Source organism: Lynx rufus, unplaced genomic scaffold (assembly GCF_022079265.1).
Source record: "Lynx rufus isolate CCGP_SWC_20201006 ecotype Redwood Valley unplaced genomic scaffold, mLynRuf1.p SCAF_7, whole genome shotgun sequence".
Classification (NCBI taxonomy): domain Eukaryota; kingdom Metazoa; phylum Chordata; class Mammalia; order Carnivora; family Felidae; genus Lynx; species Lynx rufus.
The window spans coordinates 29181428-29194026 of NW_025814889.1; the positions used below are offsets into that span (position 1 = coordinate 29181428).

The 12599-nt window shown below is 35.3% G+C and overlaps 1 protein-coding gene across 3 annotated transcripts in view; it reads right to left on the minus strand.

The window, feature by feature from the left end:
* The window catches only part of EPC1 (enhancer of polycomb homolog 1), a 91427-nt gene that overhangs the window by 23702 nt on the left and 55126 nt on the right, over nt 1-12599 (minus strand). For all 3 annotated transcript variants that reach the window (XM_047064861.1, XM_047064859.1, XM_047064860.1), the window contains exon 2: nt 7521-7680. In XM_047064861.1, the coding sequence (XP_046920817.1) occupies nt 7521-7680 (160 nt within the window). The remainder of the gene's footprint in view (nt 1-7520; nt 7681-12599) is intronic.

Here is a 12599-nt window from a genome sequence, read left to right on the forward strand (position 1 = left end):
TGCCTGGGTGGCTCAGTTTGTTGAGTAGCCAACTCTTGATTTCGGCTCAGGTTATGATCCCAGGATAGTTAAGATCAAGCCCTGCATTGGGCTCTGCCCTGAGCATGGAGCCTGTTTTAAGATCCCCCCATCCCTCTCCCCCTTTGACCCTCTCCCTGCTTACACTTGTGCTCTCTAAAATAAGGTTAAAAAAAAAAAAAGTTTCCTTTCAGGATTAACAGGAGAGTCTTAAGACCCAAGTGCAAAAGGAAGGGGGAGAGAGGTTTGTTCCTGTCTATTCATTCTGGTCAGAACTGTTTTGTCCTTTCTTCCAGTATAAATAGGAAAGAAGTCCTAGCTGTGTAATCCAGAAACTTTACAGGTCACTAATCAAAAGAGAAACATTACATGATATTTGGATCAAGAGATGCTGAGTAGCCAACACTCAGTGAAATACCTTACAGAGTACCTAAAGTCTGAAGGGGACAATGGTTTTAGCATGGGTTTTTTTCCTTCAGAGCTCCCACTAGGAAAAAAGGGAGAAAATTCTGATTTCTTCCCTAAGCCAGTCAAAGACAAGCACAGAGATGAACTTTTCCAAACTAAAGTTCAAAGAAATGTTAACAGAACATGTAACAAACACACAATTGGAAAATGGTACGTTAAAAGAAGCTTTTTTTTTTTTTAGCCACAAGACTCCCAGAGCCTATAAAAATGATACTATACATTACGATAGGGGAATACAATATGTAATCATTCTCAAACATGTTTGACCATTGCTTTTTTTAGGGAATACTAATTATCTATCACCTGAAAAACTCCCAAGAAGTGGGGCACCTGGGTGCCTCAGTTGGTTAAGCGTCCAACTTCGGCTCAGGTCATGATCTTGCAGTCTGTGAGTTTGAGCCCTGCGTCGGGCTCTGTGCTGAGAGCTCAGAGCCTGGAGCCTGCTTCTGAATTCTGTGTCTCCCTCTCTCTCTCTGCCCCTCCCCCGCTTGTGCTCACTCACTCAAAAATAAACAAAAAAATTAAAAAAAAAAAAAAAACAACTCCCAAGAAGAATTTGTGTAACATTAGCTTAAGAGCTTTACAAAACAGGAATTAGGGGAACTACAATGAACCAGTCCATATATATAGTTCAAGGTAATGTACCCTTCATAAGTAATTTACTAGACCACCTTGTAGTCAAAATTCAATTTTAACTTTGCAGAAATTTACACCATAATGACTTTTATTGTATTATATTAAAAGCCAATACCAAGTTTTAAAGAATTAACATAAATCTTACACAATTTCTTCCAGAAAACAGAGGGAATACTTTCCAACCTGTTTTATGAAGCCACTATTACTCTGATACCAAAACCAAACAAGGCAGGGGTGCCTGGGTGGCTCAGTTGTTTGAGTGTGTGACTTCAGCTTAAGTTATGATCTCACAGTTTGTGAGTTCGAGCCCGGCACCAGGCTCACTGCTGTCAGGCAGAGACCCCTTTGGATCCTGTCTCCAGTCCACTCTCTGCCCCTCCTCCCACTTACGTGCTCTCTCTCTCAAAAATGAATAAACATTAAAAAAAAAAGATTAAAAAAAAAGAGAAACAAGGCAGAGCACGTGCACGTGGCACACATACACATACACAGTCAAACATTATCTCTCATGAACGTAGAAGCAAAACTCCCCAATTAAATTTTAGCAAATTCTACCCAACAAGGTATAAAAAAAATACACTACAGCCAAGTGGGATTTATTCCAGGTATGGTTCAATATCTGAAAATCAATAACTTATCACATCAACAGGCTAAAGAAGAAAAATCAAATGATGCTATCCATTGGTGTAGAAAAAGTATTTGACAAAATTCAACACTGATTCAACACTGATTCATGATAAAAACCCTCAGTACACTAGGAGTAAAAATCACGATCCATAAGAGTAAAACTAATAAACTGGATCTCAGAAAAGTATCTTTTGCTCTTTGGAAGACTCTGTTAAGAGGATGAAAAGTCACATTATATATACTGAGAAAAAATATTTCCAAATCACATATATGACAATCTCATAAAAGGCAACTACAAAAACACTTGCAGGTAACGTAATACTTAATGGTGAAAGACTTAAATATTTCCTTCTAAGATCAGGAACAAGGCAAGGATGCCTGCTCTCACCACATAGTTTAACACAGTATTGAAGTTTTAGACACTATACTAATGCAAGAAAGAGAAATAAAACAGATTGAAAAGGAAAAATAAAACTGTCTCTATTTGCAGACTATAGTGTGATTTTCTATGTAGAAAATTCCAAAGAATCTGCAAACATTTCCTAGCACAAGCAATTTCAATTAAGGCCACAGTACATAAGACAAACAATTTTACCTGCATGTCTGTATACTGACAATGAACAAGTGGAAACCAATCAAAAATGCTATACCATTTTCAATTGCTCCACAGAAAATAAAACACTCAGGTATAAATCTAAAGAAATGTGTACAGGATCTGGGGTGCCTGGGTGGCTCAGTTAAGCATCGAATCTTGATTTCGGCTCAGGTCATGATCTCACGGTTCATGAGTTTGAGTCCCATGTCAGTCTCTGTGCTGGTAGCATGGAGCCTGCTTGGGATTCTTTCTCTGCCCCTTCCCAGCTCATGCTCTCTCTCTCTCTCTCTCTCAAAATAAGTAGATAAACATTAATTATTTTTAAATAATAAAGAAATGTGTACAGGATCTGTATAATGAAAATTATGAAGTGTCAATGAAAGAAATTAAAGAAGAACTAAATACTTGCAGAGTCACACTGTGGTCATGGACTGAAGACTCAACATATTAAAGATGTCAATTCTCCCTATAGTGATCTATAGGTTTAATCTAATCTTATCAAGTTTCTTTGTGGATACAGACAAGCTTATTGAAGGCCCTAGAATACCCAAAATAATTTTGAAAAAGAAAAAAAAAGAAGGAATGACTCTTCCTGATATCAAAGGTTATCATAGAGCTGCAGTAATCTAAACAGTGGTACCATCTTGAAATAAATGGAAATCAGTGGAATAGAATATAGAACCCAGAAACAGATCCAAATCAATATGCTTAATTTTTGGCCAAGAAGCAAAAGCAATTCAATGGAGGAGGGAGGGTTTCTTCAATAAATGATGCTGGGAGCAATTGTACATCCAGAAATAAAACCAAAACAAAGCACAAACAAACAAAAAAAAAACCCTTGACCTAAACCTCACACACTCAAAACTGATCATATACTTATATGTAACTGATAAATTTGATCTCATCAAAATTAAAAACTTTTGTTCTGTGACAAGACTCAGTTAAGAGAATGAAAAGACATTACATACTGAGAGAAAATATGTCTAAATCACATATATGACAAAGACTTTGTGTCTAGAATATATAAATAAAACAATCCTCAAACTCAATGTTAAAACAATCTACTTAGAAAACAGGCAAACACAAGCACAATCATTTCATCAAAGAGGATACATAGAAGGCAAATAAACACATGAAAAGGTATTTAACATATTAGCTATTTAGTGAAATACAAATTTAAAGTATATTGAGGTCTATCAATGCATACCTATTAGAATGGTTAAAATAAAAAAGTGATAACCCCAAATGCTGACAAGAATACAGGAGAAACTGGATCACACATACACTGCTGCTGATAATGTAACATGGTACAGATACTCTGGGAAATACTGTGGAAGTTCTTGTCAAACTAAAAATGGACCCAGCAACTGCACTCAGGTATTTATCCCAGAAGTTCACACAAAAACCTGCAGATGAATGTTCACAGCAGCTTTATTTATAATAGTCAAAACCTGAAAACTATAAACGTTAAAAAAAAAAATTAAAAAAAAAAAAAAAAGGGGGCGCCTGGGTGGCTCAGTCGGTTGAGCAGCCGACTTCAGCTCAGGTCATGATCTCGCGGCCCGTGAGTTCGAGCCCTGCGTCAGGCTCTGTGCTGACAGCTCAGAGCCTGGAGCCTGTTTCAGATTCTGTGTCTCCCTCTCTCTGACACTCCCCCCTTCATGCTCTGTCTTTCTCTGTCTCAAAAATGAATAAACGTTAAAAAAAAAAATTAAAAAAAAAAAAAAAACTACCCAAATGTCTTTCATTGGGTCAGTGGCTACACAAATTGTGGTACATACATATTATGGACTACTGCTTGCCAATAAGAAGGAAGAACTATAATACATGAAACAAGTTGGATGAACTCCAAGGATATATGCTAAGTGAAAAAAGCCAATCTCTAAAGTTTGGACACACACTGCACGATTCTGTTTATGTTACATTCATGAACTAACATGATTACAGAGATGGAGAACACATTAGCAGTTGCCAGGGACTAGGTTTGGCTATAAAGGAGTAACAACATGGAATCCTGTGGGGATGATATAGTTGAGTACCTTTTTTTTTTTTATTAACTTGTTTTTTTATTTTTTTAAATTTACATCCAAATTAGTTAGCATATAGTGCAACAATGATTTCAGGAGTAGATTCCTTAGTGCCCCTTACCCATTTAGCCCATCCCCCCTCCCACAACCCCTCCAGTAACCTTCAGTTTGTTCTCCACATTTGTGAATCTCTTCTGTTTTGTCCCCCTGCCTGTTTTTATATTATTTTTGTTTCCCTTCCCTTATGGTCATCTGTTTTGTCTCTTAAAGTCCTCATATGAGTGAAGTCATATGATTTTTGTCTTTCTCTGACTAGTTTCACTTAGCATAATACCCTCCAGTTCCATCCACGTAGTTGCAAATGACAAGATTTCATTCTTTTTGATTGCCGAGTAATACTCCATTGTGTGTATATATATATATATATATATATATATACACACCACATCTTCTTTATCCTTTCATCCATCAATGGACATTTGGGCTCTTTCCTAACTTTGGCTATTGTTGATAGTGCTGTGATAAACCTGAGGGTGCATGTGTCCCTTCGAAACAGCACACCTGTATCCCGTGGATAAATGCCTAGAAGTGAAACTGCTGAGTCGTAGGGTAGTTCTATTTTTAGTTTTTTGAGGAACCTCCATACTGTTTTCCAGAGTGGCTGCAGCAGCTTGCATTCCCATATAGTTGAGTATCTTGACTGAAGTATCTAACACTAATGTATTATCCTGTGAATTTACAATCACCCAAAATAAAATGTTGAAAGAAATTCAATGGCAGCTAACACCAATTAGCAGACTGTCTTGATTAATATTCCAATGTATACAGCTTTCCAGAGACAACATACTTCAAATTTGTACTAACTAAAAAAGTTTCTTCCCAAATAAGCTACAATTCTGCTGCCATTTTATTACTATTATTTGATTACAACAACAGCAAGGTCAATTCCTTTATAAATATTGCACCTTTTGACTCTTCTGACCGTAATTTAATCCACTAGTTACCACTAAAATGTGTTTTGTGGGTTTTGGTCATCAATGAGCTGTCTATTTGTAAAACATGCATTCCAATTTTTTTTCTGATAGTAATGTTTATGTAAATTGATTAATATAATTTTATTTTACTTAATCCTGCTTTAACCCAAACACATACATTCATATGAATATTACCTGTGGCTGTGGAATACAATGTGGCCCCAGTTAACATATATAGATCTGATGATGATCTATAACTTTCAAACTCCCATGATTTTTCAGAGAACTAATTTTTAGGTTCTAATATTGATCAATATGTTTAAAATGTCTGTGCCATAAATATAACTAAACATGTCAGTGGGCAAGAAAGCACATGCCACTTATTTGGTTCAAAGTAACCTTTAGTAAGTTGGAAAAAATATATATTTATTTTTCCTAAAGGAAATGAAGAAGGTTACATACAAGTTAGAATTAACATCAAGTTAAAAGGCACCAGCCTGGCTCAATCAATGAAGTATTTGACTTTGGCTCAAGTCATGATCTCACGGTTCATGGGTTCGAGCCCCTAATCAGTCTCTGTGCTGGCAGCTCAGAGCCTGGAGCCTGCTTCAGATCCTGTGTCTCCTTCTCTCTACCCCTCCCCACTCACGTGGTCTCTCTCTCTCAAAAATAAAGAAACATTAAGAAAAATTAAAAAAAATATATCAAATGCCAATATAGTACTGATAAGAGCCAATACAGACACTATGTGTGTGTTTTTTTTTTCACATTTAAGAAATAGTAAAATAAATGTTTAGAATTTAGGACAGAAACTAGATCAGATAGAGGAAAGGTTAAATGAGGGAAATAAAATTAATTTTAAATAATTATTCTAAAAACAACACAGATTTATATGGTCCTGAAAAAAGGCTTAGAAAAAAAAAGTTTGGACATTCTGCTGGAAAAATCTCTTAATCATAAAGGTCAACAACATAACAATGAAAGCTGTACAAATTTTACCTAAGTAAACTTTCAACTATGTTTTTAAGTTGTCAACTACTTGAGGATGGAGTAAATGAAATTTAAGTCTAAGTTTACAAGCTCTCAGCTGTTCATCATCAAATGTGATAGCTATCAAAGGATTATTGCTAATGAAGAACTTATCACTATCAAGTGAAACAAGTTACCAATTAGAACACTAAATTTAGGGATGCCTGGGTGGCTCAGTCATTTGAGCATGGGACTCCTGATTTCGGCTCAGGTAGATCCCAGGATTGTGGGATCGAGCTCGCTCAGCGCTGAGGTCGATTACAATTCCCTCTCTCTGTCTCTGTCCTTCCCCCTGGGCCCCTCTCCCCAGCTCGTGAGCTGTCTCAAATTAAAACAACAACCCCCCAAAATCCACCGAATTTTAAAAAGTAAATAGAATTACAGATCAGAGGTTGGCAAACTATGGTCCAAGGGCCAATACTGGGTTGCCATCTGTTTTTGTCAATCAAGCTTTATTGAAACACAGCTATGCCCATTTGTTTATGTATTGTCTATTGTTGATTTTGCCTTTCAACAGTAGAGCTGAACAGTTGTGACAGACTGAATGACTCTAAAAGGCTAAGATATATATATACTATCTGACCCTTTACAGAAAAAGTTTGGTGATTCCTGACTTATACTAAGAAGTTCTTTAAGGCTACTCATATTACTATTTCTCAATAGTAAGAAAACCATTTCCACATCTTAGGTATATTCATTATCTGAAAGTAGCATAAGATCATATGTTGAGATGAAACTAAAAACGTAGGATGAAAATGCCATCTTTTTTTGTCAGGTAGAAATCTCAATTTTAAAAGTTGAAAACGGGGTTCCAGTCGTTAAGCATCTGACTTCGGCTCAGGTCATGATCTCACAGTTTGTGAGTTCAAGCTCTGCATTGGGAGAGCACGAGCCCTGGGTGAACACCACTTCTCTCCCCCTGCCCATGGGATTTTCTCTCTCTCTCTGCCCCTCTTACTTGTGCCTTCTCTCTCAAACAAACAAACAAACAAACAAACAAGTTGAAAATGGGCTCTAGTAACTCTCTAAGCTGATGCCAGTCAATGAAATGGATACCTAAGAAGGCCTTGAACAGGTAAAAGTAAAAACATGTCAAGTTAAGCAGATAATACAGGAAATATAATTATTAAAAGAGTAATTACTTACGCTGTATGTGAATGAGCTGCTTTGGCATCTTAAATTCCCCAGGATATATTGACTCATAGTAAGCAATATTACTTTCTGCCTCTGGGACTGGTATGACCATATTATCCCTCTTCTCGCCATACACCTGCTGTGCTGAAATAGCCCGCTGAAGATGGTGTTCCTAAAAGAGGAAAAAATAGGTAAGTCTATGTATTTTAAAATAGCCAACAGAACGTATACTTTATGAAGAGGTTTTTATTTTAAAAATAGAAGGACTTTAGGGGCATATGGGTGGCTCAGCTGGTTAAGTGTCAGACTTTGGTTCAGGTCATGATCTCATGGTTTGTGGGTTCAAGCCCCACATTGGGCTCTGTGCTGACAGCTCAGAGCCTAGAGCCTGCTTCAGATTCTGTCTCCCTCTCTCTCTGCCCTCCCCACTCGTGCTCTCTCTCAAAAACAAACATTAAAGAAAAATAAAAAGAAGGATTTTAATAGCCTTGAAAGGATGTTGACAATACAGTTAGTGGTAAAAACATATTAAGAAGAAACAAGGTTTTGTTAAATATACTGTATACTTTCTCAATTTAAGAAAGGTATTACACTGAAATTGAGTTAAATTATACAAAAGATTCCAAAAAATTGACTAAACTGTTAAAGTTTGCATTTTATAGATGAAATTCAAAGAAAAAGGGTTAAAACATTTAAATTTGTATGAAGAAAGATATGGATAAAAAGTTATTCTAATCTCCTTTTTCATAGAATGCTTCATAAATGTGGAAAAATACCTTCATATACATCAACTAATATCTTTTAAAAGACAGATTATTATCTCCATTTTTAGTTTATGAAATGGACACATTCAAACCTGGTCTTTTGTCTCTATAACCCCTTATGAATTTCCAGATCCCTTCTGAATCATAGTGGAGGACAGGGGTTGAAAGCATAGGCTTCAGAGTCTGTGACTCCTGGAAAGATACTTTAGTTTTCTAAATCTGTTTCCTACAGAAATAGAAAAATAATCTACTTTATAGAGTTGGTTGGAGGTTTAAGTAACATAAATGTGCCTGATATGTTTAGTATAATGTATGGCATATAGCATATAACAGGTACTCAAAATAAACTTTGATTTAGTCACCACACAGAAAGATTTTACCAGTTTGTGATACCACCAGCGCCATAAAAATACCTGTTCTCACCCAGCCCATGTATCATCACTGAATTTTGGTAAATGTTTCATGAAACTGATTTTTAAAAAAATATATAAAATACAAGTTTAAGTACAAAAAAATATTCCAATGGTCTGAAAACAGAGAATTCCAGTCCTCATATTCAGGTAAGATTTAAAATTCAGATAGGATTCTCCTATGCAACACACAGAGCTTTATTTCTAGGGCGCTGGTTCACTTGATATATCCTGGAGATCTTTCCACAAAGACACTTCTACTACAATTTTGCAACAGCTGCCTTGTGTCCTACTATATGGATGTACCTGACTTATTTAACCAGACACTAATTGATAGGGAAAAAGCATTACAAAACAAAACAAAACAAAACCCTGGAAACAACCTAAGTGCCTACCTTTTTCCCTGAATGCTACAAAAATCACTCCTGTACTGTTACATACAAGACAGCTTTGTGGCTTGGTGAAAGCATCTGTAGGAAAACTGCAAATGAAAGTCCTCAAAGGACACATGGGGTTCCAACAAAATACTGCTTGCAGCATCTTAATGACTTTTAAATTTTAAAATCATCCATCTAGTTATTTTAGGTTAATTTCTTATTATAAGGATGATTAAGTTTTTCTTAAATTTTGCTGCTGTTTGCTCATTTTCAAAAGTGCTTTTCTTTCTCGACATTTAAATAGATTATTTCTTTTCTAATATTAAGGAAATTGGCCCCAGGTAATAAATTTTCCAAGTATTTTCCTTAAATTTGACTTCTGTTTTTATTTTTTCCATGCAAGAATGTTCTGTTAAATTTATTAATCTTTTTCCTTTATGGTTTTGTCATGTTTAATAAGAGGTATAAATTGTATAGTCACAAACCAGGGTGTACACAAATTCTTTTTTATAATTCAATTTGATCTTTGATTTAGGTTCCCTACTGGCTAATTGTATCTTCTTATACTTTAGTATAGTTTGTTGTCATATCTACTGGCCCTTATCTATTGACACAGGGTGCTTCTGTAAGCTCCAGCTGGGAAGTCAGTCACATGTATACTTTTTCTATTCTCAGATTCCCCTAAATATTGAGAAAAATTTTCTTTGACCTCTGCCCTGCATACTTATACCAAACTCAAGAAGGGAGTGGGGAAGCAAGGCACATTACTCTTAATTGCATTTTGTTCCTAATTTAGAACAGTTAATCTGTTATCACTTGTGGAGGTGAACATGAGACATATGGTCTTTTCCTTTTTTTGTATAAGGACAGACGATGGCAAGCCACTTTTCCTAATGTCATGCATAAAATCATCTATTCCCTTTAATGATTAAAAATGTGCCAGTATTGGGATGCCTGGGTAGCTCAACATGTGACTCTTGGTTTCAGCTCAGGTCATGATCTCATGGTTTGTGGGATCAAGGCCAGCATCCAGCACCACACTGACAGTAGGAGCCTGTTTGGGATTCTCTCGCCCTCTCCCACTCTCTGCCACTCCCCTCCACACACACCCCCTCTCTCTCTCAAAATAAATAAATAAACTTAAAAAAAATGTGCCTGTATCCTAGAGTAAATTTCCCTTGCACTTGGGAGTATTCCTAAACTTTTTTCCTACTCTATCCAATTGTCCCTTATGCCAGATTTAACTGATTTTAAATAGTGTAGCTTCATACTACATTTCATTATCTAGTAAGGCAACACCTCCCTCATAATTCCTTTTTCAGAATATTCCTGGCTATCTCATTTATTTTTCTAGATGAACCATAAAGAAAATTACTTTCCAGGTGTGAAAAAGAACCCTTAAAATGTTTTGACTTTTATAGGCAATACAGTATGCTGGTTAAGAACATGGACTTTGGCAACCAAGAGTACTCTGGATCTGAATGGTGGCTCCATGGTTTACTAGCTCTAGGTCTTTAGGACTTGAGACAAGATATTTATCCCAGCATGTTTTATTATCTCTAAGTGTACATTGTGCACTTACCTTATGGAATTGTGATTAAAATGCATGAAACATACTAACTATTCAACATATGGTAGCAAATATGTATCTTTCATTATTAGAAAAACTAAAGAATGTTCTATATGCTTAACAGTTACCATTTATAGTCTATGTAGCTTGAACAGTGTCCTGTAGATTTTTCCTTATGGTTTTATCTATTTTCCATAACTATGAAACCAAATTTTTATTTTTTAATATTAGAGTGAATACTTCCTGCCCTAAAAAACCTTTTTTTTTTTTTTTTTAAATAAAATACTTCCCACAATTTCCTCCTATCTTTAACAGGGGTAGTGTCATAATGTGTGCAAAATACTTTTGAATGGTTCAATTACAGATACATTTTATTATAGAGTAAAAAATAATACTGCAAAACTAACAAGTTTGGAATCTAGGTTGTTCAGCTTTTCTCTAAGTTTGAAAATTTTTATAATAAAAAGTTAGATGAAGAATAGGGTACGAAGGGCCCTAAGTGTGTAGAGTATAAAAGACTTATGGTTAAGTTCTAAGTCTTTCAAAGCATTCCTCAACAACTGGGATATAGCTATAACTTTATATATCCCTATTTTCCCTTTCCCCATGTATGTATGAGGACTTTAAGACAGGAAGGGGACCAAACACAGGCCACTGTGGCTGGAGCATGGTGAGTGAGCGAGGAGAATAACAGATGCTGTCTGCTCGGGGGATTAGCAACAAATCATGCACAGTCATTGGTCATGTTAAGGATCTGTCCTTTTACTAAGGGCAATAGTGGCTGAAAGGTTTTAAAAGATCACCTTGGTTGCTACATAGATAATAAACCATATTCTATAAAATGGAATATGTGCAGCCTTTAAATGGCTCAGAATAATATTTAATATGGAAAAAAAAACAACTTACTAAAAAGTTGTAAAATCTTTTTACATCTTTTAAAAAGATGTAAAAACTGTATGTTCAGGATATTTGTAGTAATTAATCTTTTTTAAAATAAAAAGATATAATTGAACATAAGCACATTCAGAAAAAAGTCTAAAAGTAGATGAGCATATATATAAAACAAATCTCTATATTCTTCTATTCCTTTCCCTGCTTTATTTTTTCACAGCACTTACCATCCTCTGACATCTCATATACCTGTTTACTATTGTCACCCCTTTCTCCCCACCCTCCTCTGCCACCCCAATCTAAGCAGCATGAAGACAGGGATTTTTGTCTATTCTGGTCACTGTTAAACAGCCACCCTAAAACAAGAGCTGGGCACAAAGCATAGTGCTTAAATATTTGCTGAATACATATGTATGTATGTATGTATGTATGTATGTGTATACACATATACACATATGCACACACATGTATGCACGTGCACACACACATAAAGTTTCAAAGTATAGACACCAAAGAGTTAACAGATTATCTCTAAGTGGTACAATTTTGAAATGCTCTTTTGTACTTTGTTTCCTATATTTTCTAAAATGTAACTATAATACTTTTGGACAAAAAAATATTTGAGTACATTTCACTAAATGATTTTATAAAACACTGTTGATTTCTAAAAGACGTAATTTATTTGGTTCAGTAAAACCTTCCCCATTTAAGTTAGTTTAGTTCAAGAGTAAAATATACTTGTAGCTTTCTAGGTAAAGAAAGTATTTTTAAAACCCAAAACTATATACATCTATTTCTAGGAAACAGAACAAATTACATTACAGTAACATCACATTATAAGTGAAAATAGGATTTTTAATTTGAGTAGGAAGATGTAGAATCGTGAAGCCAAGTAACAAATGAATAAATGAGAATGAGTTCTGAATTCAATTCAGTAAGTTATTGAATGCCTGGACTAAATACCTAAGACAGATAATCCAATTTTCAATTACAATTTATATAGAAAGTTAGATATTCACTGAAGATAAGATCTGTCAATGAAATTTTTGAATACATCTACTTGCAGCATTAAGTAGGTC